This window comes from Cibotium barometz, chromosome 12 (assembly GCF_041138505.1).
Source record: "Cibotium barometz isolate CiBa-2024 chromosome 12, ASM4113850v1, whole genome shotgun sequence".
NCBI classification, from domain to species: domain Eukaryota; kingdom Viridiplantae; phylum Streptophyta; class Polypodiopsida; order Cyatheales; family Cibotiaceae; genus Cibotium; species Cibotium barometz.
Genome location: NC_141057.1, coordinates 15,688,216 through 15,716,195, shown reverse-complemented (window position 1 = coordinate 15,716,195; position 27,980 = coordinate 15,688,216). Strand labels below are relative to the sequence as shown.

The following is a 27,980-nucleotide window of genomic DNA, read 5'->3' as shown; positions in this document are numbered from 1 at the left end:
TAGTGGGCAAGGTATCAACGTGATGAATCATCTATTGGCCTTGCCCACGAAGTATAGATTCAGTGTATGTTCCTTTGGTAGGATAATCTGGTTTCCAAATGCTTCACATCAATGCACAAACATTTGCATGAGTTGAACATGATCGATCCGTCATATTTGCCCATAAGCTTGGAAATTTCTATGGGCACAAGCCTAGATGACTCCTTTAGGTCACGTGACTCCTTTGGTTCTCGATGACTCCTTTAGGTCAAGTGCAAGTCCTTTTTTGGTTAAAGCACCATGTAATCCTTATGCAACTCCCCTTCTTAGATTATTTAATATTGCTAAAGTTTGGGTATCTAGGGGTTGCAAAGTCCATGGGGTGTTTGGGTATCTAGGGGTTGCAAAGTCCATGGAGTAGTAACTTCGAGCATTTGCAAGAAAGTAGGATGAGTTGTTGTATTTGGCATAGGACCAATCACTATGGGAATTGGAGTCACCAACTTTGAACATTTATAAGAAAGTAGGACCAGTTGTTGTATTTAGCATAGGACCAATTATTGAATTTGGCATAGGACCAAGTCACTATGAGTTTTTATAGTGGTTTTTGAATCCTTTTTATGTGGAGGGGGTGGTTTTAAATTTCAATTTAGTGTAAAGACGAGGTTTTCCCAAAAAGGAAAGTGGGAGGTAAAAAAGTCAACACTTTATGATACCCTCTTACACCCCTCTTACACATGTCATAAATGACACCCAAAAGTGGATCCTATCTATCTCATTAGTCACCTTTTCACTGAATGCACATTAGCCACTAATGAGTTGTGGAAAATAGTGATTAAGACTTGATCCAAGATTATTTTTCACTAATTATCTCTTTTTGGGGTAATTAAGAAGCTCTAATTAACCATTAATTACCATTTAATTTGCATAATTAAGCACATCATTAGTTAAGCATTGAATTTGCTTAATCAAGCTCCTAATTATGGTCTCTTCTCTTGTTTGGTGAATACTAGCATAGGCTCTAATGTTGGTCATGTTGGATCTATTCTTATGGTGGGGAGAAGCCAAGTGTGTGGATCTTGGGCATTGACTTCACCTTTTACTACTTCAAGTATATTTATATTGTTATTACTCCTAGGGACTTCTATTGTTTGGTAGATATTGGCATAGGCTCTAATGTTGGTCATGTTGGATCTCATGTATATATGTTTTGGTATTCTTATATGAAAATCCCTCCTTGCATGCTTCATTCCTTGGGTTTTACTTTTATTCACTTTTATTGAAGTGGAGTTTTGGTATTCTTATTTGAAAGTCCCTTCTTGCATAACCTTTATTCCCATTTAATATGTTCTGGTATTTTTATTTGTCCCTCCTTGCATGCTTCATTCCTTGGGTTTCTACTTTTATTCAGTTTCATTGAAGTGGTGAAATAAAGAGCCTTAAACACTCCTTGGGTATTTGCTTTTATTCACTTTCATTGGAGTGGTGCAATAAGGAGCCTTAAACATTCCTTGGGTTTTACTTTTATTCACTTTCATTGGAGTGGTGAAATAAGGAGCCTTAAACATTCCTTGGGTTTTACTTTTATTCACTTTCATTAGAGTGGTGCAATAAGGAGCCTTAAACATTCCTTGGGTTTTACTTTTATTCACTTTCATTGGAGTGGTGAAATAAGGATTCTTAAACATTCCTTAGGTGTTACTTTTATTCACTTTCAGTGGTAAAATGAGGAGCCTTAAACATTTGTGGTGCATGCACTTACAATTACAATTACAATCACTCATAATAATGTTAAAATATCTAGGTGATCTTACATCCATGTGTTGGGTGTGTAATAGTTTGGATGATATTTGACGCTAGTGTTTGATAAAGACATGATGTCTAAGGTTAGTTACATAAAAGTCAGTGGCAATTACTTTTGAGAGGGGACTTTTGAGGGAATCTACCTAGGATATATCTAGAAGAGATATGTGTCAATAGCCTTTGAAATCAAATGGGAGAGCTCTTTGTGAGCCTATATTAAAATGTACCTTCTATTGATTTGTGATAATGAGAACTTAGTGATAAACCTTGTGAAATACTTGTGTTAAAGATTGTCTCCATGCTTATTTCATGAGTATTCTTTTAACTGTAATCAGAGTGATTAGAATTTTGAATAAGTTCTCTTTGTGATTAGCATCATGTTGCTTGCTCATTGAGTGTGTCTCTTTGAAAGCTTAGTGTGAGCTTTTAATTGGTATCAGAGAGAACTTTTCTAGGTCCCATTTCTCGAGTGTGTGATAAGAGTGGATGTTTGTGGGCGAGATTTTTGGGTCCTTTGCTTTGTGAGGTCTTAATTTCTCTGTGAGATTTTTGGGTCCTCGATGTGGGCTGTTTTCCCTCTACGATTGCGACTACAGGTGGATTAAGCTGTGTGGCTATATCCTTGTGGCAAGCCCATGATCAATAGCAGTCATAACAGCAATTATCGCCTCTGTGTGAAAGATAGCAGAGATGGCAATTGGCAGCAGTGAATCAAGAGGCGTTGCCATAGGTTTGGTAAGTAATTAGCACTAGTTTGGTAAGAGGATATAATAGTGTCCCCAGAAGTTAGTAATACTTTCTTAGAATTTTATTGACACATCAAGGATGTCTTAATGTCAATTATTCTCCCAATTTTTAGGATAATTGTACATCGAGCACAGTGGATAAGCAAATCTATGCAACGACCTCTTTCATGAGAAATGATTTTTCCTCAAACCTGTGAAAGGACACTTTTATGTTATGTAGCCAAACTAGTGCTGAATTAGTTATTATTGTACCATAAACATTTGGCTAAAGTGAAAAATAATGCTTTTCCTCTTGGTGGTAATTAAGGTTTTAAAACCTTTTTTTTTCTTAGTAAAAGACTAAGGGACTCTGGAAACCAATGGGCATTATATGTATAATCAAGCACGTGGTTGCTTAGATCAAGAGAGATTGTTAAAATATCTAGGTGATCTCGCATTCGTGTGTCGGGTGTGCAATAGTTTGGATGACATTTGACCTTAGTGTTTAAGGTTTGATAAAGCCATTAGTTTCTGAGAGCTAGTGAGAAGCATTAGGGAATATTTGTGTCAAGCTTATCCCCATGCTTGTTTCATAAGCCTACTCTTCCGTTAAGCTTGATTAGTGTGACTCATAATTTGATATAGCTCTCTTTTTTGTGATTAGTATTTTGATTTAGCTCTTTTTGTGATTAGTATCATGTTGCTTGCTCGTGGAGCGCATTTCTATGCTGTAGCTAATAATAATCTTTGAGAGCTTAGAGTGAGCTGAGTGCCAATGTTAATCAATAATAGGATGCCCAATTTAAAAAAGTACATAAGAGTTTGTACTTTGTGCACCTCCCAAGTTGCCCCTTTGCCAATCAATGCCCACCTTTTACAAAAGAATAGCATACAATTTGAGGCTTCAAGCCTCTCTAGTTTCAAGATTTTCCATTTTTCAAGCCTCTAGACTCCACCCCTTTATCAACAAAGAAAAGAAAACGGGGAGGGTCAAATAATTTCAAGCTTTATGTTACTCCACCTAAAACAAACCATTCCAAATGCTGCTGTTTATTTTCTCTTAAAGCAAAAGTTGCTCTTTGCCTTTTAATCAACCGCACTTTTATTGGAGACTATTTAGGCTTTCCCTCAGAAGTTTCATCATTTCTTTTTTGTTGTAAAATATTAATTGAGATTTCCACAATATTATCATTATTGCTTGTATGCATTTTTTATACGGCTTTTTTAAAGCTAAATACAAAACTCAGAACATGATTGACATTTTTCTTTTTCTAAACAAGTATGCTAATTTCTTCACCTGGCTTACAAGACTTCATTTGCCAGAATCAACTAGCTTCTTAAGAGATGGATGGTACATCGTTGGAAAGTAGGCCCAATTTCACCAAGGTACGCGTGGATGTGCAGTACTGCAGGCAGGTGGACAAATACATATCATTTGAGTGTTAAATAAGGTGATAGCATGGACATACACATATCATAGTCCTACAGATGGACTTGGGTGGGCCAAAAGATGATCTAATACCTTGTGAACAATGTGCCAAACAACATATAATCCAGTAAAAAATGTAATGGGAACCTCAGCTTCAACACTGCAACTACTGGTGTCAATCTAAATGCTGATGAAACCCTGGAAAGAGGGACGTCACTAAACCCACGACAAGGATCTGCACTTCCTTGAAAACATTCCACCAAGCAGGTCGCTGACCAGGAGCTTGCTGCTGCAGTTGATCCCCAACCCTGTCACCAATAACCCCTCCTCCAACAATGCCTTCTTGACCTGCAGCTGCTGCCACAGGGGCAATTGCTGCTGCATTTTCCTCTTGCGCATGACCTTCTTGCACATCTGGCCAACAAAATGTGGCATCCTCAGAATTAAGCAAAAGGTGGCAGAACCGTTAGAAATGCAACATAAGCCGAGTTCAATTGGCATCTAGGCACATGCACACATACGCGTGTCCCCACAGTTGAATGGTTGGACCAATAAGATCGACCAGATTGATGTACGTATGTATGTGTGTACACCCAAGGGAGTAGCTCTTCTTGCTCTTATGCACAGTTGGACCTTAACTTTCTGAGCATTGGAACTAAATGCACGTACTCCCAGTCTGATGAAACTCTGCTGTTCGATCCTCCCCAACAAAGAAACTAAACCAAAACAAGACTATCATACCAACACCTACCAGGACCTGCTTGTGGGGGGGCATGCACGAGCTGGGGTTGACGCATCATAACTTGTTGGACACTCCGTGAAATCCTTTGTAGTAGAGGAGTGAGTATACCACTTTTGTGCCTACAAATATTTTTCATAAAAAAGCTTAACTAAAATTTCTTTTTGATTAAAATAAAACAGAGGACACAAAATAGCAATAACAAAGCACACATGAAAATAACATGTATTCTAGAGCACTACATATCGTGAATGGAGGGTGGTAGTCGATAGGAAAGCATCATTTATCTCGCAACTTACAGATATATCAGAACTGCAAGAAAGAGTAGCATGTAAAGTGTGTCCCCAGAACCTTTTTGGTGGAACATAAGAACCATCAAAACCAGCTTGAGAATAAGCAGCACATCAATCCGAAGACCCACGTGAAACAATCGAAAAATGCGCCTTCGTCCCTCTGGCCTCTCTACTTGGGCCGCACCTTCAGCAGCTGGTGGTGGTGGATTAGGATGCCCTTGGCCTTCCTGTGCTTCAGCTGGCATGGCTCTTTCAGAGACTTGTGGGGCTGCAAATACGGTTCCTTGAACAGTTCCATTTTCAGATAAGGTTGTAGTCCTGTGAATCAAAAAAAGAAAACATAATTTGAATTTTGAAAAAGGGCACTACAATAAGAACAAGAAATGCCCTATCCAGCCACCTTGCCCATCGCCTCAAACCTGTGGCTCCCAATTTACCCGGGCTACCAAGTCAATTCTAAACCTCGGTTGTGAGTCCCCTAAGCAACCTAGGCTAGTTGTATGTTTTTCCCTGAAACCCCATAAAAAGCATCTTATGGTGTTTTGCTCGTCTCATGCTTCCTAACTCTCTCAGTTGGAAAGCTAGGGGGTACTCACTGCTCACATGCTAAAACATCTTCCTAAGCTCAGGAGGACTTGTACACGGTATTCTGCCAGAGACAAAAGCTTTCTGCATATAAAGGCTGAAATGACCTCATTCCCAGTAGTTCTTTCATGATGGTAGAAGAGAGAGCATGAAAGTTGAGTAGTCTGTAACAGGATCCACCCTGTCACGTGAGATTATAACTAGGTATGAACCTAGGCTAATTGATTGATATTGGAGCAATGTGAAGTGACCTTGGGATCACAGACATTGCTTTTAAAATTGACTCAAAGCATATAAGTGAGACTCAAAGCAAGGACCCCACTTGGTCAAGCTCTAGCAATCCACTTGAATTGTTGGCACACCAGGATTTGGGCAAACAACTTAGTCCAGTGTTGATCACACCTCACACCCGGGGGGTGCTTCCGAAGGCATTATGGATGGATGGTGAACTAGCTGATTCTGTTTATTACTATGAGTACTTGATGTGTTGTGCAGGGAAAATGGTAAGAGAGATCCACGACAAATGCACAGGCAAGAGTCAAGGCACCCTACCTAACTTAAGCGCCTATTTCAACTAATATCAGATCTGCTCAATCATCTTCTTGTCTCAACCCAAAGCCTATAAGTGAGTGCAGTGCTCATGATAGGGGTTCCAACGTACGGATACAGACCCCTGGCCAAGCTCTAGCCATACAAGTGGATAGTGACATATGTTATAGAGAAAAATAATGTGCACGCACTTCGCTATCTTTTGCTCCTGAGCTAGACCCATTAAAACTGGTTAGCAAGTTGGAAACATTACTGTACAAGATTGTGTGAAATCGAAATAAGCCCGCCTGTGGGAAATCCACTTATGGGACCAACAACTGGAACCATAGGGACAGCAAAAATGCCACCATTGTGAACTATTTGCTGTTCTTCCAGAGAGAGTGCCTCCGAAAAACCTGGAAATGGTAATGGTGCCGGACATGCGATTGGAACCAATGGCGGAAACATGCCACCGTGGTCAAGTTTCCCTCTATACCAAGCAACAAACTCCTCCTTCGATATCATTGAAGATAAATCAAATATCCAAGGATGTCCCATGTTCTTGGAAGGGGGTACCTGAACATAAAAGATTAATTCTCAATACATTGGCCATTGCAAGGAAACGAGCAAGTTGTGATTTTTGTACTTAATGTTCTGGTATGTGCACAGACTACATGCATCCTGAATTTATGTTTCCATATGTGTAGAGCCTACATCCACCCCAGCCCAGCACCTAGTACGGCATCACCTATGCTGCAGTCAAATTTGAAATTGAAATTGAAATTTTTGTACTTAATGTTCTGCTATGGGCAGAGACTACAAGCATCCCAAATTTAACATTTTCATATGTGTGTAGACTAACTACATTCACCCCAACCCACTGCCTTGACTCACTAGTACCATCATCTATGCTGATATGTGCACAGACTACATGCATCCCAAATTTTATGTTTCCATATGTGTAGAGCCTACATCCACCCCAACCCACCTGCCGTCAAAATCCTCACTGGCTTCCGTGGCTCAGATTGGACTGGTGATTTGGACACCATCATGTGATTCAATTTTTCTATCTATTGCTATGATATCCTACACCCGCCCTCATTGACACCACCTATGCTGCAGTCAATACCCTCACCAGCCGCTATGACTCAAATTGGGTGGGTGATTCGGACACAATGATGACCCATCACAAGGCGAGAGTTCAATACCAATAAGAATTTAGATGCTCCATCTCCTATGGATAGGAGTCGCTTAATACATTTATTAATCACTCCTCATCCAGGTTTCCAGAGACTCATGATTTTCTGGAGTACAGACAATCCCTGGGCAGATGTTCTATGCGTTCATCCATCCTTGACATGTCAGATTTTGTAACTTCTTGTAAAGAGTTCAAAGTTGGATGAGTTCTCACTCACACTACTAGTAGAGGGTTGCTCCTGAGGAGATGAGGAGGAGGAGAAACATGTTTCTGATGGACCAGCCGCATGTTGATGAGGCTTTGCTTCACTGTTTTGTTCTGGTGCGGTAGCCATTTTGGGTTGCAGAGATCACCCAATAACGCTTGTGCAGAAAGTACTATCTCCAACAAGCGGTAAGTTCACCTGTAGAAGCATCAAGAGGGTTTTTTCAATTCAAGGTACACAGATAGATCATCGATTGATGAAGATGCAGAAAGATGCGAGTGCTCACCTGAAAGCAAGAAACGGATTCTGTAATGGTTTGCTGCGGATGATCGTCTTCCCTTTGTAGTCAACAACGCAAGTCGCTCGACTCGCCCGACATGTTTCATTTGTCCGCCTTTTCACACTTGGGCGCCCAAAAACGTGATGCTCCCATGGGCGCCCTCTTATTGATCACACTACACAACTTGGGCGCCCAAAAAAAACAATAACACACAACTAATAGGGGCACACAATGAGCGATAAATAAAATTCATTAATTAATTGAATCCAAAAACCTAAGGCTCAAAAAACCTTACGTATTAAATTTTTTAGATATTAATTATTATTTTTTAATTCCAACGGTTGCAAACTGGTTATGTCTCGCAGGAGGCACGGCTCCCTCCCTGCCTCCCTCCGTCCCTCCTTCCTTTCAATTAGTGCAGCATGCAGGCTTCGTTGGAAATGGATCCTCTCCTCCCTCCCTCCCTGCCTCCCTCCGTCCCTCCTTCCTTTCAATTAGCGCAGTATGCAAGCTTCGTTTTTTTGTTGAGATGTTTTAATGCTTTTGCACCCAAATCCTTGATAGAGGTAATTGAATTATTTTACGAATATAAATCCATAGGATTTTTCCTTATAAAAAATAAAAAATATCAATGGAGGCAAATCCCTCATCAGTGCAGACATTTTCTAATGAGAATCCATTAGTTAGTAAGCAATATCGCATTTTTTGGGAGCACTATACTTCCTCATTTGTTACATGAATGCCACCTTGAGTTCATAGTAGATATTCAACCAAATGTACTAACATATTCAGGCGAAGTCGATATTAATTAATAATCCACGCACATAATCTCGTTTTTTTTTTCAAACTCAACATAATCTCATTTTCTTCCCAAATGTTGCAGTTTAAGGTTTACATTACAATGTAATCCTTACAATGTAAGGTTCTATTCTCTCAACTAATTAATTAATAGAAAAAAAATATTTTGGTCCCATATTCAAGAATTATTTAATTAGCACTTCATGATGTGCTCCTGTAGATTAAACATACCTATTTTATGGTCATCCCTATTGATGTTAGCTTCCTACAAGATGTCTTACCTCCATACCTTTTTGATAGTAGAGCAAGAGCCCTCAACATAAGGATATCCATGGAACTCTTAAATGGAAGCAAGGATGTGAAGAAAGCAGACAAGATAAACATGCAATTAAACAATCAAAGTATGTTGTGTAACGATGGGAGCTTTCACATCTTTTTTTTTTTGTGTGCTTATGTGTGTCTATTTGAATGAAAGTGTGGGTGCATGCGCGCGCGCGCGTGTGTGTGTGTGTGTGAGAGAGAGAGAGAGAGAGAGAGAGAGAGAGAGAGAGAGAGAGAGAGAGAGAGAGAGAGAGAGAGACGTGTTAAAAATCAAGAATATGTCTCTTTTGCTATTCCTTACTGGGAGGGTGGCATGGCAATATATGGCATCAAAATGTCCTAAGAAAAACATCCCATTCTTCAAAGGAGTTACATGACAAAGAACTTGAGAGATGCTCATTTGATAAACCATTAATATTCCTTTGCAAAAAATGGGAAGGTAGGAAGGTGGAATGACAAGCAACATCTCAAATATAAATATCTCAAACAAACCAAGATAATGTTTTCAATGTGCATAATAATGTTAACAACTTTTGTAAGAAGCTACTTGTGAAGGGTGATAGGCTTGGGTGTTATACATATTATCGAAATTATCCAACAACATGTCTTTCATTAATATCTTCGTTTCACAAAGGATGGAAAGCTACAAGGGCATAAATTAGATAAATTGACATTTGATGGCAAACCTTGAGTAGAATGATCATGAGTTATTAACGATGCCTAGCCTTGAGCTTATACATGCACTAACGTGATAAAAAGAGGGGAAAGAGTAAGATTAAAACCTAACACTACTAGTAACAATTCAACCAATTCAGCTAGGTAGGTGCCAAACTATGACAAATCAAAAATACAAGGACAAGTAACAAAACCTAACATACTAGTAACAATTTAGCCAATTCAGCTAGGTAGGTGCCAAACTACAACAAATCAAAATATAAGGACAAGTTTAAATGACAAAAAAACCTAACATACTAGTAATAATTCAGCCAATTCAGCTAGGTAGGTGCCAAACTACAACAAATCAAAAGTACAAGGACAAGGCTAAATGACCTTGCCACACTCGTTTCACTTTAACCAACCTTACATTTAGTAAACAAAGTCATATAAGGTACTAGTCAAAAGGCATGTGACCAACCCCCTATTGTGAGTTGTGTGGGGTCTTACTTTAACCAACCTTACATTTAGTAAACATAGTCATATAAGGTACTAATCTATAGTAAGGTTGGTCTTGCTTTAACTAACCTTACTTTAGTAAACATAGTCATACAAGGTACTAGTCAAAATACATGTGACCAACCCCCTATTATGAGTTGGGTGTGGGGTCTTACTTTAACCAACCTTATGTTCTCATCAAAGGCAATAGAGAACCACCCTAGCACCTGTCTCATTAGTTCCCTTTTCCTGGTAGACAAATCAAATTCCAATTGCAGCTAATCAAGTTCTTTCCACCCCACAACTGTCCAATCCCAGTAGTCTGCCAGCCTCTGTAACCCTATATTGTTCAGTTTCCTTGAGGCCCAATGGTGGGTTGAATTTATGAGACCACCATAAGCCCAAGCTGAGCATTGAATTCCTTAAGACCCTACATTCCCCATCCCAAGACATCAAACTCAAAGCTTCCTTCCATTCGTTACACAACCTCTTGCAAAAAGGAGAACCTATCACTTTCAAAGGGGCACAGGAGAACAATTTGTCCTTCCACCCCAATCCCTGCCAACTTCCTTTTGATTGAACCAAGGAAGCCTCCACTAATTCTCTTACCATCACTGTCCATATTTCTTCTTGGAATAGGAATTTGGGAAGGACCAGGGCAATCCTTGCTGAAGTTTGAGTAGGTAAAATGCACAATAGTAATCCCCCCTTCACTCTTAGTTACATACAACTTATCCTAGGCCAACCAAGCTGGAACTTTCCTAGTACCTTTACCATTCTTGCACACAAAATCTCTTATAGAACCCAGTATTCTCTTCCAGTGGCATTTTACAAATTCTAACACAGGGCACAAAAACATTATATAGGCATTCAACACAGTGTTGCAAACAACAATTCTGTCATGAAAGGGAATTCAGACCCCTTCCCATTTCTTTAACTTCCTAGTGAATCTTTCTAAGGTTCCACCAGTTGTTTATTTGTGACATCAACCCCAAATGGGACTCCCAAGTGCCTAACAATCTACCTTTTTTTAACAACCTCACACCCCCACCTTTCCAAATCAATCATTGTCTTCAGAGAGGCTTATAATTCTAGATTTTTGAATATTGCACCTTGATCCAAAAGCTTCTGCAAAATCCTGTATGATGATTAAAGCTTGTCTCATATTATTGTTGAAATGAGTGATGCTAGAGTGCCAAGTCACCTAGCCAAGTTATCCCACATGAGTTATCATAGCTTTGTTGTACTTTACTCATATAAAAGGAGGACATTTGAAGCATTGGAATACAAGCACAACATCTCAAGTCTTTTTATGAGTACAAGTTTCCATCTTGTAACCTAACTGAACTTGAGTCTAAACTTAATTAGCACACACTCATCACCATGAGTATAGTTCATTTTTATCCACCTTAGATTAGTGTTGTCATTAGATTAGGATTACGATCTAATCAGATAGTTGATTATTATCAGTAGGGAGCTTTAACCATGAATTTCAACATGGTATCAGAGCTTGGTTTAAGCTCCCCATTAGCTTAGCTTTAACTCATATTAGTACAATCTCTTCATTAATCACTTAACCAGTTCACTAATCCTAATCTTATCTTCATTTCCCTTCTTGTGGCCAAACTTGCTCAAGCTTGTTCTCCTCAATCTCTCCATCTTTGGCCAAGTCTTTCAAGAGGCATCTCACACAAGCTTAGGCAAACCGACATCTCAAGCCATTCACTCCAATCCATCTCCTACACCTCGAAAAGGATGTAAAACGCCCTGGTTTTGTGTTGATTTTTCTGCGGCTGCTAACAATTAGCCCAAGCCACCTTAGGGCTACCTTAGCAATAGTGTAAGCTACCCACAAATGCTATCTTGACCTATTTCATCATCGGACGCGACCACATCAAGCAAATAACTAGGCAGATAAAATTGACATTTTTTGCTTATTTTATAAAGATTTGAGCTATCTTTTCTATATAGGGCTCTTGCTCTCATATAGGGTAACACCCTCATGTAAAAAGCCCTCTCAATGGTTGCTTCCACATGCCCAATTTCATCCTCCAAGATTCAACTCACTTAACCATAGAAATTAAGCACTGTTGTTAATGATGTATCAACAGAAATTGGGCTAATTTAAGTCCAAAATTGGAAACTTGGAGTGTAAATTCAATGTGGAAAGTTCTCCTTTACATCAAAATTCACTGCATCCTCTTGCATTACTCAATTGAAGATAATTTGTTTCATTATCATCCTTGTACTAGGACTAGCCACTGGCCGTGAATCATTATCACGTGTAAAGACCTTCCCAACCTTCACACTATAAATTTGTATGAAATTAAATACTTCTAACAAAGCAAAATAAAAGCTTGTTAGTAAGACCTTCTCAGTATGGAGCGTATTGAAGTTGTTTCAAGATTTAATGGTGGTGATGCTTTTTTCACATGGCAATGCAAGACAATGTACTTGCTTATACATAAGGGGCTTTGGCACCTTATTGAGGATGAAGAAGTGGAGGTTGAGCCACTTTAAAACAATAAAGCATTGGGCCTCATTGTTCAAAATCTTGATGATGATGTGATTAGTCACATTGCTAGCATTAAGGATGCCAAGTTGGCATGGCAAGAACTTAACAAGATTTTTGGCACCGACTCAAAGAGCTCAAAGATCAACCTTCTCATGCAATTTTACAAGCTCGACAAGAAGGAGACCACGAGACCATGGCACAACACATCAGTAAATTCAAAGGTATCAAACAACAGCTTAGTGCATTAAAGAAAGTCATTGCTTGAGGAAGATGAATCTATTGCTGTATTGCTAAAAAGTGTTGACAAAGATCCTTATGAATTAATTGTTGTTACACTTACAAATGTGCCCAGCACTAAACGTCACGATGTAGAATCATCTCTACTTGAACAAGAATCCAAATTCAAAGATAAAGAATCATTCAAATCACATTCAAGTGAGGAAGCACTGTATAAAAAGGGTGGGAGATTTTAAAGGACAAATCAATCAACATCTCAACTTCCAATATGCTATCACTGTGGAAAACTTAGTCATACCAAGAATGAATGTCGTAATAAAGATAAACCAAAGCTTGTTTGTGACTATTGTGGAAAAATTGGTCACCTAGAAGAAGTTTGCTATCAAAAAAAGTAGTAGGCGAACTACATCGAGGCCAAAGCTGTCAAAGCTGAAGACATGCTCTTCTAGAGAAAGAACCATTGTACTTTTCACCCCTCTTGTCTCTACAAAAAGTGTGATGTAATCAGCCTCTGAGGCCATATGATGCGCTCAAGCTAAAATTCATAGCCAAAGTAGCATAAAGGCCAAAGTAGCCTAGCACAAGGGGAGAGAGACGAAGAGTGAAAGCCTAAAAATTATACCCAATCTAGCATCAAGGGGGGGTGTTGAAATGAGTGATGCTAGAGTGCTAAGTCACCTAGCCAAGTTATCCCACATGAGCTATCATAGCTTTGTTGTACTTTCCTCATATAAAAGGAGGACATTTGAAGCATTGGAATACAAGCAGCACATCTCAAGTCTTTTTATGAGTACAAGTTTCCATCTTGTAACCTAACTGAACTTGAGTCTAAACTTAATTAGCACACACTCATCACCATGAGTATCGTTCATTTTTATCCACCTTAGATTAGTGTTGTCATTAGATTAGGATTACGATCTAATTAGATAGTTGATTATCAATAGGAAGCTTGATCCATGAATTTCAACAATTATCATTGTCAGCGTTCAAAAAAATTAATGAATCATGAGCAAAGCATTGAATGGGTAGCTGCTCGCTGTTTCTTAGCCTCAGTCTAGTCACGCTCCCTTTTAAACAAGCATCTTTCAAGGCTACTATCAAAGGATGAGAAGCAATAGCAAACAAAAGGGGAGCAAGAGGGCAGCCTTGTCTTATAGACCTATTAATAGCAAATCCTCCAATCACTCTACCATTCAACAAGACATTAGATTGACTTCCCCAGACAAGAATAAATACAAGACATTAGATTGACTTCCCTAGACAAGAATAAATACAAGTACCCATTTTGGATCCAAACCCAAGTTTTTCCATTACTCTTGCCACAAAGAACCAATGAACTCTATCATTAGCTTTCTCCAAATCAAGTTGTAGCATGACACATTTCTGATGGGTTTTTAGGGCAATGTCTCTCCCCAACATAGCTGCAAATATATTATCATAAATTGATCTGCCTTTAATAAACCCATCTTGCCTTCTAAAGATCACCTCTTGCAACACAGGAGTGATCTTGATGGCAATAATCTTGGCAAGGACTTTATAGATAATAGTTAGCAGGGTGATTGGTCTCTAATGCCCAAATCTACTACAGGCAATTTGTTTAGGTATCAACTTCGCTGGCCCTCCTTGAAGTCTTTATCTGGAATGCCAGATAAAGACTTCAAAGATCACCTCTTGCAACACAGGAGTGATCTTGATGGCAATAATCTTGGCAAGGACTTTATAGATAACAGTTAGCAGGGTGATTGGTCTCTAATGCCCAAATCTACTATAGGCAATTTGTTTAGGTATCAACTTCGTTGGCCCTCCTTGAAGTCTTTATCTGGAATGCCAGAGTTAAAGGCCTTGTTATAGGCTTCCCAGATAGAAGGCCAGAAGGTAATAAAAAACTCCACAATCAAAATCTACCCATTTTTGGCATTTTGCCCAATAACCTCCAGCTGTTACCCTCTCTCATCTAAGATCTTACCTATGACTTCTCTACTGTTTTTTCCCCCTAGCAAGTTTAAACAGAAATCTCTGAGGTTTTCTTCTATTATTAAAGGTTTTCCATTTTGTCCAACTCTCTTCCTTTCTAGCACACTCTTCATCCTCTTTTTTCAAGGCAAATTGACGCCTAAAATATTGATTGACTTCATCCTCAGTGAGTATATCAATCTGTCTCTTCTTTTGAAGACATTCCAATTGTTTGGTCCAATTCTTGCAGTCATTCCTCTTTTTTTAAAAAATCTATCAATGGCTTGTTCATTGTAGCTAACAAAAAGGGTATCCTTAAGTAAGAAGTTATTAACTCTCAGTTTTGTAGTTGGAAACTGATTCAATTCAGTTTCCTCCCAGTCAGTTGAATGCTAACTCCACTTCAAAGGCATGTGATCAGAGATGACTGAGCTGGTGTCAACCAAAACCCTTAGAGTATGGGGGATCCATGAAGCCTCCTGACTAAAGAAGAGTCTATCAATCTTGGAAGAAGAGCTTATATACTGTAAACTAAAATATGTATGCCCAGGAGTATCTCTCCAATCTCCTAAAGACCACTCATCCACCAACCCCATTTTCCCTCTTAGCTCATCCCATTTGCCATTCTCTTGGCCCATCAAAATGGTGCTCCCTCCACACCTATCTACTTGTCTCTCAACCATATTAAAGTCTCAAAAATGATGCGGTGTTCCTGAATGTTCAGGTTATTAATCAACTCCCACATTCCACTCCTAATTTTATGATTATGGGCTCCATATATATTGACTAACCGGATTTTCTCCCCATTGATCTGTATTACTACTACCAAAATCCTCCCATTGGGATGATTTGATAACAAACATCACTCCACTATACCCAAACTTCACCCCCCCTACATTACCATCTAGTCCTTAAATCTATCTCTCCTCAAGACTTTAGCCCCAAAAAGATTATGCTCTTGAATAGCTAAAATAGATAACCCCCAATCTTTAACTAAGCCCCAAAAAGAAGCATTCTTCTCCTTATCTTTAATACCTTTAACATTCCATGTACATCCAAAAATATCCCTAGACTTAATCATGTCAAGGCAGTTTCAAGTACCATCTCAACTTCCTCCCCTTCCCTTTGTACATCCCGCTCTTTATGGATTCCTTCCAAGATTCTTCTACTTGCCAATTGAATCTCTAAATAGAAGAAGTCCCACTATCTTCCTCTCTTAAAGGACTATAAGGATTTGAATATAGCAAGGGGCTCGAACTACCTTGAGACTTACTCACCTTCCCATCCCTCCCTGATTAGCTCAGAGTTCTTCTTGTCTCATCCGGATTGCCTAAGATTAAGTTCCCTTTTGCCTTAACCCACCAGTCCCCTTCTGATTCCTTTTCTCCCTCAAGGGCTTTCTCTTTCCGACTTCCCTCTTTCATTTGACTTGAGATAGATTCAGCTCCCTTAGCACTATTTTCTCCCCCTACCTCCCATGTTTCTTTAGTCTAAGCCAAGTAGGAAGTCCAGAAATTTTAACGCACACCAGGCAAGCCTCTTGAAGGCTCTTATTTACATCAAATAGGGGATCGAAAGGGAATGCATGCACCAACCTATGGCCCAAAAGCGGAGCTTTCGTAAACAGTTTTGAGACAGATTACCCTTTAATGAACAAGACGTTGAGGAAGCCCTGACCTAAACAAAACATATTAGAAACCACCCTATCATGCAAGACATCCTCTTGTAGCCACTTGCTTACCTTTGCCTTAGCAAGGGGTTTACCTGGACAGAAGATGATAACACTACACAAGGAAAACAACCCAATCTGATTCTTGATCAACTCAGGATCATGCATACCTTCCTTCCTTGGCTCTGAGCATGCGTGTTGAGCCTCGCATTAATTCAATCGGGAACATTTTTCTTCCTCTCCCTCTCACCACTTTCATCACGGGGTCGCTTCATCTCCTCTGTTTCCTTGAACAGAGATAACTGGCAACGATTGCAAAACATATATATATATATATATATATATATATATATATATATATATATATCAAAGCAGTGACAACGGCTGCAAAAAATAATAATGTTTTTTTAAAAATATATGTAAAGCTTCGCAAAGCTTCAAAAAAAAAAAAAGAAATTAGCGCAAGAAATTAAAGCTGGCGTTTGCGTAAAATTCGGAGAGAGAGAGAAGAAACTTATAGTAGGCGATGGGGATTTTTCATTTAAAAATTCTTGAAAAGCATATGGAACCTATTCAAACGCAGTCCGATGTGGCCATGCTCTTTCCATCCATACTGGTTTTTGCATTAATGGCTTTGAAAAAGTTAATATTGTACCCTAGCCTTTTGATCTTGATTTTAATTCAATGGCTCATAAGATTCCCATAAACCTTCCAACCTTTGCCCAAAGGTTTTTATAGCTTTCTTTCTTCTCTTTATCCTTCGGATCTTTGATACTCTCCTCTCTTTGTCCAAGCACTTGTATATTGTGCACACACAAGCCCCAACACAACCACCAAAAACCCTATCACTATTGGATACCAATTGTGATATCACTATTGATATCAATATGTGGGAGGGAAACCCCAACAACACCACCAACAAACCTATCGCTTTTGGATATCAATAGTGATATCACTATTAATACTACCAATATGTGTGAGAGGGTAACCCCAACCCTATCACTATTGGATATCAATGCTCCACCCTCGTTTATGTGATTGCATGAGAATCATGTCCGTGCACATATGATTTACGTGAAGAGCTTGGCTGAGGGTGGGTTGATTCAAGCATAAACAAGGACTCTATGATGACTAGACATGGGGGTAAAAAAGAGGGAAAGAGAAGCAAGCTTCTAGAATATTTTTTAGATTTTGTATAAGGGCTTGAGGGTGGGAGATGATGGTGTAAATGTAGAAACCAAAAATGAGATGGTGAGAGTAAGAATAGGGCATCAAATTCATCACATGTTTTTGGTTTGGTGGTGGCACCATTGGGGGGTGGGCACAAAGCAAGATTTTTGGAGCGATCATTTTTCGATAACTAATATCTCTCTATATCCTCTATTATACCTATCTTATCTCTCTTCTCTGCTCCTCCTCCCAGCCCTACCCGGCCAACCTCCTCCCCCCCCTCTCCTCCTTCCCACCCCACCATACCTCCTTTATCTCTCTCTCTCTCTCTCTCTCTCTCTCTCTCTCTCTCTCTCTCTCTCTCTCTCTCTCTCTCTCTCTCTCTCTCTCTCTCTCTCTTTGTGCCTTGTTTCTATCCTTTTCTACCCATTTAAGACACCTAACAATTGACACTTGACACCAAATCATTGAGTATTTCTCTCTCCTGCTTGTTTTTTTCTCTCCCTCTCTCTCCCCCATCATCTGGATCATTTAAGACCATTGACCCTTGACACCAAATCATTGAGTATGTCAGAACACATCCATCTCTCTTTCTCCCTTCTCCTCCCTTGGTTGTACTTCCTCTCTCTCTCTCTCTCTCTCTCTCTCTCTCTCTCTCTCTCTCTCTCTCTCTCTCTCTCTCTCTCTCTCTCTCTCTCTCTCTCCATGGCGTGACACCTTTGCTCTGTTGCTTGCGCTGCGCGCTGGTGGTCTCTGTTCGCCGCTCGCTCACACAGCCACCCTGTGCGCTGCCCACTTGCACAGCCGCCCTGTGCACCGCCGCCTTGTTCGCCGCTCGCTCACACAGCCGCCCTGTGCGCCGCCCGCTCGCACAGCCGCCCTGTGCGCGGCCGTCCGCTCACACAGCCGCCCTGTGCACTGCACGCACTGCTCTCTCCCATCTGCTCCCTCCCATCGCGCTGCTGCTACCCGCCTGCTACCCAACCCACTCGCTCGCCGTCGCCTTCTCTCGGGCCGCCCCTTTTTGCTACTATCGCCGCCTTCTCCCTGCTGTTCTCTGTTGGCTTCCGCCCCCCTTTCCCCACCAACCCTTGCTCAGGCCCCCAAGACAACAACATAACTTTCTCTCTCTCTCCTCCTTGCCTGTGGGAAGGATTGCAGAGTGATCTGGAGGAATGGCCCCGAGTCTCCAAGAGAAACTCGAGGCCCATGCTACGCTACCAACTTGTTAATTCGTTTCCTTGCATATCTCTACGACCATAGGAGATCTAGACTAGCGTCAATAAAACAATGTAAATGGAGAAAATCTAGTCATGAACCAAAAAAAAATAGAGTTTAAAGGTGAGAGGCACTCCTCTCCACTAGACTATTCATCTATGCAGAAGTATATGCTCTAGAGCCTCGTTGGGTTTCTAGTTTGACCACCATCAATCTATGGATGGTTAACCTCGCTCTCTTACTTAGAGTGATATTTCACCTTTGAAGATTTTCCTTCAAAGATGACTATCAAACTTTCTATCTCTACCCAACACTATATCTACGAGCAGGCCATATAGTTTGTAGAAATGTTTGATAAATAAAGAGCCTTTCAAACTCAGATGTTTTCACATTTTATTAGTTGGTCAAATGTTGACCTTTTTACTTTTCCCTTTAAGAAGAGTTTTCGTCAACAACGAGTGTTTATGTGTAAACCATATGGTCATCTACACTTATAACTTCCCTAACTACTACGACAAGGAAAGCAAGACACATAGTGTATATTTTCCTTAAGTACTATGGCCAAGGAATTATGCAACACTCGTGTTTCATCTAGAACACCAAGCCATAGTTGCCACTTGCAACTATGAAAGATGTCAATAAAACACAAATTGCTACTAAGGCATCGAATAACATCATGCCTTTAGTATAGGCAAGAAGTTCTCAAATCCTCAAGAACTTCATAATGAATATGCTCTGACATTCAAGGAATTCCTTTACATGTTCTACGACATCAAAGATGTTTTTCTCTTATTGGTTAGAAACCACATGGACTTAAATTCAACAAATTTGCACAATTGAGTCTTTAGCAAATTGTTCTATAATGTGGTAAAGTTCAATTGACCTTACACATAGTTTAAGGAAAGCTACACTTTCCTCCCTCCAAAAGTTCTTGCGTTCTTCCAAGAACAGTTTACACATCTTGCAACAAAGATGATTTTCTCATAGACAGCATCTATGTAATGTATAGTGTCTATGCACTACTTGAAGATCAAGAGTAACTTGGACCAATGAGAGTACTACTCCCATCCCATGAGTAGATATATGCCTATCCACGTCTACTCTTGCACAACCACTTTGGTTGCTTGGAAATACATATCTATGTCTCTATAGCCAACCATGTCTCTACGGACATGTTTATGGGCTATCTATGGTCACATCCAAAAGCTAATAGCACCATCTAAACACACCTCTACAAGTGTGGTCTCACTGGACACCTCTACTATGTGAAACAACATTGTAAAACAATTCAATTATGAGAAATGATTTACTATAAAAAGAAATAAACAAGAAATTCTTTATCGCTTACCCAGTTTGTATATACATATGCTACGATATGTAGATTAGGTATGCCTCCAACACACCTTATACTGGTAGACAAACAAAATCAATATCTATACTTTGAAACTGCTTTGACATGACTAACACAACATATAATTTGTGTTCAATACCAATATGAAGTCTGGTGTATAACAAATCTTTGTTGCCTCCCCATGAAAGTGGCAATGCACTACCTACCCGTAGGTGGCAGTATAGTACCCAACTGTAACCGATGACAACAAAAAATAATTGCTCTTGTACGCATTTTGTAAACATATTACAAAACACAAATTTGTACAAGTGAATTGTCTTATGACTTTTGGTAAAGTGTTGGACTTCGCCACTTATCTCATCTATCTTAAATACCAAATTCTTTCTCAATTTGGCTAAGTAACTCCATACTCTTTACAAGTGATTTCGTACTCATGGATACACCCTTCCCCCAAGACGCTTGAGCCACCTACTGCGAAGTGTTCATCTATATTGACTCAAAACCTTTGGCACTATGGCACAAAGTATGGGGCATTCTAGCACCTAGTTGTTGTATATTCAAAGACATTCACTCAACAACTATGTCAATCTCTAAACTCCATAGTCAACATCTAACCATGAGTCCTACTAGGCCATGATAGTAGCCTTAGACTTCAACTTTTAGTGTGAATATAAACAGCAAAGTCCCTAAAGAAGTTGCTCAAAACTTTGTGGTACACCTCATGGCCATCTACCATGCCCAAACATAGTGTGAAAACAATTTCATGCATACTCAACTACACATTGAACACTCTTACCAATTTGGTTTATCACCAAATTGACAAGGTTAGGGCTTTATCTAGAATAACAAGAATCTAAGGTTTGTGACTTTCCATAAAATTTGAGCTCATTGGAATATCAATTAAATGAATCTATCAATTTCTTCTCATAAATTTATCACCCCCATTTGACACAAGGTCAAGCGGGCATAAAGGGTCCACCCCTGAGCGCTCCATCTCAATACATAATCACTCTTGTTCTCGTAGAAACCTCAACTAATCACTCCAAATTAGTACACCTGTAAGATTCCTCCCTCCGGATTTTGAGGTGTGCAGGTGTAAAAACCTCCCCTTCTGATCTTATAATTATTCCCCTCTCTAAAATAAAAGAGAGATCCTGTTTTACCCTGTTTTAGCTTAGAAAGAGAAAATTTCTAGAGAGAGATAATTCAAAATTGAGATATTTTTGGATATAAAAATCCTCCTAGTGTCCAAAATGGTTTCCTTTGAAACAGATATTCAAAAAGAAATTTCCAATGTGCAATTGTAATAAATTGAAATCAGGTAAATAGGACCTTAGCTTAAGGGTCCAGATTTTCTAAAATTTTTGAATTAAGATTCCTCTAGACCAATTAGATTAATCCAAAGGTAGGGAGGAGATAAATTGAAGAATAAAAGAAAATCCCCCCCAAAAATGAGAGATGTCCTTGTGGTTCTCACTATAAACTGTTCTTTCACGTCAGATGTACTTTATGGTTAGTACATGGAAGTTTGGAAAACGAATTTCATTTTTTAATCTTTTTTTATGTTTAGCTTTTTACTTTCCCTCCTTTTGCATTTCACTACCTTTTCATTTCCCCCCTTTTTTACAAAAATCAAATTTGTCATATCCTTTGCAACTCTGGTTCTTTCTTTAGAATATTTTACAAGTAGCTTGCTCTCCACCATTGTTATCTTCTCATAAAATTCATCTCATTTGGATAAAACCTTAGGGAGTTATGATTGTTTTCTCACATGAACTTTCTCTTCTCTGCACCATAGTTAACTAGTTTTTTTTCTCTACAGATGGATTCAAGTACACTATAGCTATCTTGATCTAAAGTGGCATCTCTCATGGACAAAGTCCTATGAAGTGATCATTTATATCTCATTTCATTGGTTTAGGGTTGTTTATGTTTTGTCTTGATGTGAGATCTAATATGGTGTGTTGTTTATTTTCATAGGAGCAAGGTTGTGAGCAACAAGGTTATGTTAATATCAAAGTAGTAGATTGTAGAATGTAATATTTCTTATTGTTTTAATCTTTATTTATTTCTTAAAATCTTTATTTGTTTTAGTGCTATAACACATTTATAAATCATGCAGTCTAACTTTATTATTTCAATGTTTTGTTTTTTACTATAGATGTCAAAGGAATATCAGTAATATTCACATAATAGAGGTGTTAAATAGGACAAATTATGAAGGTAAGTAGATCCTTGATTAGTACACTAAGTTAAATTGGATTTTAATATGACCAAAGTACTTGTGGAAGTTTGAAGGTGAAGCTCAAAGATTTAACATACCCCAACAAACAATGGAAGGATAGAATCATAGAGTTTAGGAGATGCACCAATGGTATGAGTATAATAACTAGATCCCTGATTAGTACAGCAACTAGATCCCTAATTTTTACAATAAGTTAAATTAAATTTTGATATAACCAAGTACTTGTGGGAGTTTCAATGTCAAGGTCAAAGATGTAACATACCCAACAAACAATGGAAGGGTAGAATCATAGAGTTTAGGAGATGCACCAATGGTATGAGTATAATAACACAGGCTTAGTATGTTATGTACACAAAGAGATTTGAGTGCATCATTACAACTTTAGTGAAAGAAATAAGACTAACAATAAATTTATATCTTTGTGCTTTGTTTTCTTGTGCTTTGAGTCCATGGTTATTAGATAGATTTTAATACATGCATGTTTGTTGTTTGCAGATTTATAACCATCTCCCCTGCATGAATGGTAGAACGTAGAGTGTTGAAGTAGAAAGCTAAATGTTTTCCATGCAGAGATAGGTGCCTTAATTTATGACAATAAGAGTGCAAGTGAATTGGATCTCAAAATATTTATTTTTATAATTCATTGTATGTTGTTTTGGAGAGACATAGTAGTCTTGTTAGTTTGGAGTAAATTCCACTACCACCATTGTTTCTAGTCATGAATGGTATAATCCTAGCTTAGACATGTCAAAAGCATGTAGCGTCAAGACAAAAATTGATGTTCATGGTGCCATGAACCCTCCAAAGGCTCTATAGATGTACATCTAAGTTGGTTTGTTTACACATTCGTTTAGATCTGGTGAATTAATGAAGAAAACTAAAATTACTTTACGAATGCAAGTTCCCATCTGACGATTGGATGACTCAATTACTAGGTGAGTCATGGAATCTCAAGAAAACTCACCACCACAATGATATCATTGAGTGAATAATCACTCTGTCAGTTGAATATTACCTTTAGGTAATATCTGATAGAGTGATTACCTTTAGATATTACCTTTAGGTAAGATTGCACTTATGTTAACTGTGTTGATAGTCTTCATTGATAAGTACTTCATTATTGCACTTATGTTGATAATTTTCATTGATTACACTTGTGTGTTGATAGTTTTCATTGGCAAGTACTTCATTATTGCACTTATGTTGGTGGTTGTTTTTTTTAATGACATGTATTTCATTACAAGACAAACCTTATGCATTCGCTTCAAATATAGGAGGTGGCAACTTCTACGAGTGAAGTGGCTTAGCTTGGACCAAGACATGCGAGATGGCATGCATTTAGCACTTATTGATGTGGGCATTATCTGGGAGAGTCATGACCCTTTTAGTGTTAACGTAGATAATTATTGGCCCCTCAGTTTTCTTAAGTAGGAAATCTAATGTCCAATGATTCCCCTATGACTTCTATTCGAGCTAGATGGTAGAAAGGTTGGGAGTCGAAGTGAACATTCAAAGCATGCAAGTAACGGTGTTGCTCCACACATCCTCAAGATTGTGGAGTCAATGTAATTCTTATTCTTCTAAGTGAATATAAAAATCTCTAAAAAGCATTGTGGAGTCAATGTAATTCTTATTCTTCTTCCAAGTGAATATAAAAAACCGTTTCTCTAAAAGTGTTATATTTAATTTTAATTCATTTTAACAAATTTTTGATGTTTTTTAAGTCTATTGTATTTTAAACCTCTGTATATGTAAGCAAATAATAATGTCTTAAGTAAATATAAACGTAAATATAATAATTTCTTAAGTAAATATAAACGTAAATATAAGTATATGTATATATTTAAGTACAAATACTAATATAACTATAAGTATATATTTAACACTAGTTCTGTAATTGGACACTAAAGTGTCCTGTTTCTCACCAAAACTTTGGAATTTTTTGGGGAACCTAGAAACAACATTTCTACACCTTGTTTCAACCATAGGTCGATTAAAAGTCAAAAAATAAAGGGGATTTTTCATGATGTCAAAACACAAGCTATATTAGAAATTTGACAAAAAACTCTAACTTGAAATTTTCATTGAAATTTGAAGCTGTTTTGTCAAAAATCCCATAAAATGCCTATAACTTCTTGAATAAATCATGTTTTTCATGTTTGTAAAAGTCAATTGGTAGAACTTGGGGTTTCAAAACAACACAATCTCCTTTAGGTCCTAGTTCCTAAGCTACTTGTGAACTATAACAAGAATCTCATAATTACCAAGATGCTAAAAAAGAGAAAAAATTTGGCCTTCCAAAGGTACTTCCATAAAACTAGGGTTATGTTAGTGCAAATTGGCAATCGAAATGATTATATAGTTCAAAACCAAGTTAATACATATTTTTTGGGGTCCGAAGCTCAAGTAAATCTTGCTACTTGAGCGCTATCTTAGTTTTTCAATCGTGCTACATTTTTCAAAATTTCTAAATTCTCTCTCAATAACCATGAAACAAAGGTTTTAGGTGCCCAAATTATGTTTGTACAATGTACCTTAGCGGAATTATTCTATATAGACAAAATGTTGCAAGTTTACTAAGGAATGTAATGCGTATGACTCAAGAATCTAAATCTAGAATTTTTGTTGTGTGCAGTTTTGACATTTTGAAACAATTAATATTTGTAGCTTACTAAGGGGTTTTTACATATAACTTTAAGATCTCAATGGATAGAGTAAGCATTGTATCACCTTAAAAAACTTGCAAACACATTAAAACCATGTATTGGTTTTTGGATACAAATGGATGCTAAAAAGTGGTGTATCAAACACACACAACTTCCTACTATTTTAGACACTCTCAATTGAATTTTATTTCATGTGAAACTTGGCAAAATCTTTGACACAAATATGAAATAATTACTTGGAATTTTTCACGGGGCTTAGTGATTTTTTTCTCTATGCTTATAAGGCGGTTTTCTCAAACCTGAGTTTGCAGTCTCATGCAAGTCCTATTTATGGGTGTAATTCCTTATCGTGCCAGCATCCAAATTGCAAGGTTACATTTTTTAAAGACACACTAGGTCACATATTCAAACTCCTCAAGAGGGATTTTGAATATGTCTTTCCTAGCGCAAGTAGCATTTTATTTGCATTGTTCGAAAAAGGACACTTAAGTGTCCTTTTTTGGTACCAAACTAATGTTAAGTGCAAATAATAATATAAGTAACTATGCTAGAAATAGAAGTATGATTTATGATTTATCATATTATAATGAAGTGTATGTGAGTTTAAAAATAAATATATGTAGGCTTGAAAATAAATATAAGTATAAATAAGAGTATAAGTTAGATCAAACTCATTCATACTATCTATTCTCTAACTCTCCATTTGTGTGTTAGCTCTTCACTACCCATCATGGCCTCCTCCTCTGGTTTTGTTGCACACGGATCAACAACACTCACTATGCTCTACCCTTGGTTTTGCCAAAGTGTAGACCTCAAGGCTACCATCTCCACCTTGGACTCTAATACCTTGTTAGATGTATTTTGCGATGCAGTTGATGACTTTACGTACTCCACCTTAACTTGGATTCCTTTTTCATTATTATGAAGAGAAGATCTTACCATAAGAAGGTTGTGAACAGAGATCAAACTTGTGTTAAGCAATATCTCCACACACTACTTTTGTCCCAACCTCCTAAAAGGAGCACATCCCACTTGATCGCATTGAGTGAGATATTTATTTTGCTAGTTACATCTTGTGCTTTCATGTTAAGAGCTTGAGGATGATGCCACCTATGATCTCCCACTAGTGGAATACATAGATAAGGAGCCAGAGGAGAGACCACTCTAGAACTTGATGTTGGCTATAGAGCTATCTCTCACATGTTGCTTGTATCCATCCAACATCATGAAACCCAAATGCATGACCCACCACTAGCTTTATTAAGTGCCATCACCATCAAAGGGATGGAGTACCTCCTCATGCATGATGTGTTGGAGCTTATTCTTTGGTCAAAATAGAACCTAGAGTTAAAAATCAAAGACACTAGGAAAACAAAAAAGCCTAAGAGCACAAAAGACATTGCTAAGGTAGTGATCAAAGGGCTAGAAGAAGTGTTTTCCTAGGGAGATAGGCCATCGGCATTTAGCTCCAAGACAGGAAATGACTTGGTGTGCTGTTTGGAGAAGCAGCCACACAATGCATGAGTGCCCAATCTTGAGAGCAAGAAGGAACAAGGAGAGAGCTACATTGGTGTTCCATTTGCTGTCAGGGGGGGCATACCATTAGCAAATGTCCAATTTTAAGATCTTGTTACAATGGTAGCTATAGCTTTTGTGTGGGCACTAAGAGATTTTTTCAATTCCCACACTAGTTATTGCTAGCTAGCACTACAAGAAGGCTAGATGAGATTAGGTATACCAAAAGCGCCACCCCCAAACACCAAACAAAAAATTAAAAAAATGAAGGTCTTGGCTTGCCTCTCTTCAACTCAATGGTCCTAACTTAAATGTAGTTCCTAACACCTCCTGGGGCTTTTGATTCAGACACCTTTCTGTTTTAGACAACTCCTTAAACTCTTCAAAGTCTTTTCCTAACTCTGACAACTCTTTTCCTAACTCTAACAACTCCTGGTCTTGACGGCTTTTGATTCAAACACCTTTCTGTTTTAGACAACTCCTTAAACTCTTCAGAGTCTTTTCCTAACTCTTACAACTCTTTTCTCAAACATCTTCTTGATTCAGACTATTCCTAAACCCTTTCAGACCCTTTCCCTGATTCAGACTAATTCTACTTTTGACATTTTTAGATCTTATCACCCTTTGTTTTTCAAATAGTTCTGATTCAGCTAACAGATACAAACTCCAACCTAAAAGTCTTGGCTAATCTCTCTCTTCATCTCAATAGTCTCTCTTCCTCAGCTCTCATACTAATTGCATTTTTTTTTGTTCTAGATACTCTTGTTCGACATAGTCCTGATGATGTGTGACTAACTCCTAATCTGACAGCTCTTGATCTGACTAGCTTAGATTCAGATAACCATTAACTTAACTCTTCCTACCACAGTCTTCTCTTGACCAATCAGCTCTAAACTATTTTTCTCGCTTCAGTCAGTCTGTGATATAGTTAATACTAGTTCAATCAACTTGGGTTTAGACAGTAATGATCTAAATGCTTTCTACCTCATCTCTCATCCTATCAGTTCTGTTCCTTCACTCCCTCCTTCAGTTTAGCACTGAACCTATCAGCTCTGATCCAATCTCTTCCTCTTTCAGCACAAGCACTGAACATGTCAGCTCTATACCAATCTCTTCCTCTTTCAGTCTCACAGTACTAAACCTATCAGCATTGATCCAATATCTTCCTCTTTCAATCAACACTGAACCAGTCAGTGTGCTGTACCAATGTCTTCCTATTTTAGTCTAAGCACTGAACCTGTTCAATATTTTTCCAATCAGCTCTGGACTTTTCTCTTCCTCCTTTAGTCAGCATTGAACCACATTAGACCTCTCTTTCTTCTTCAGTCCAGCACTGAACCTGTTAGCTCTCATCCAATCAGATCTAGACCTATCTCTTCCTTCCTTAGTCAGCACTAAGCTTGTTA

The 27,980-nt window shown here is 38.4% G+C and overlaps 1 protein-coding gene across 2 annotated transcripts; it reads right to left on the bottom strand.

Annotated features, from left to right (window-relative positions):
* Positions 1–3,822: 3,822 nt before the first annotated feature.
* LOC147633119 (uncharacterized) lies at positions 3,823–7,927 on the bottom strand. 2 transcript variants are annotated; one of them, XM_086806121.1, is made up of 6 exons: positions 7,771–7,927; positions 7,497–7,682; positions 6,356–6,657; positions 4,975–5,286; positions 4,688–4,797; positions 3,823–4,350 (listed from the first exon to the last, which is right to left on the bottom strand). In XM_086806121.1, exons 2-6 carry the CDS (start codon positions 7,611–7,613, stop codon positions 4,112–4,114), a joined length of 1,080 nt encoding a protein of 359 aa, XP_086662247.1. In that variant the 5' UTR covers positions 7,614–7,682; positions 7,771–7,927; the 3' UTR covers positions 3,823–4,111. The 2 variants fall into 2 exon arrangements, with proteins under 2 accessions (XP_086662247.1, XP_086662248.1); XM_086806122.1 differs by having other exon boundaries at positions 7,493–7,682; positions 7,771–7,835.
* Positions 7,928–27,980: the final 20,053 nt, after the last annotated feature.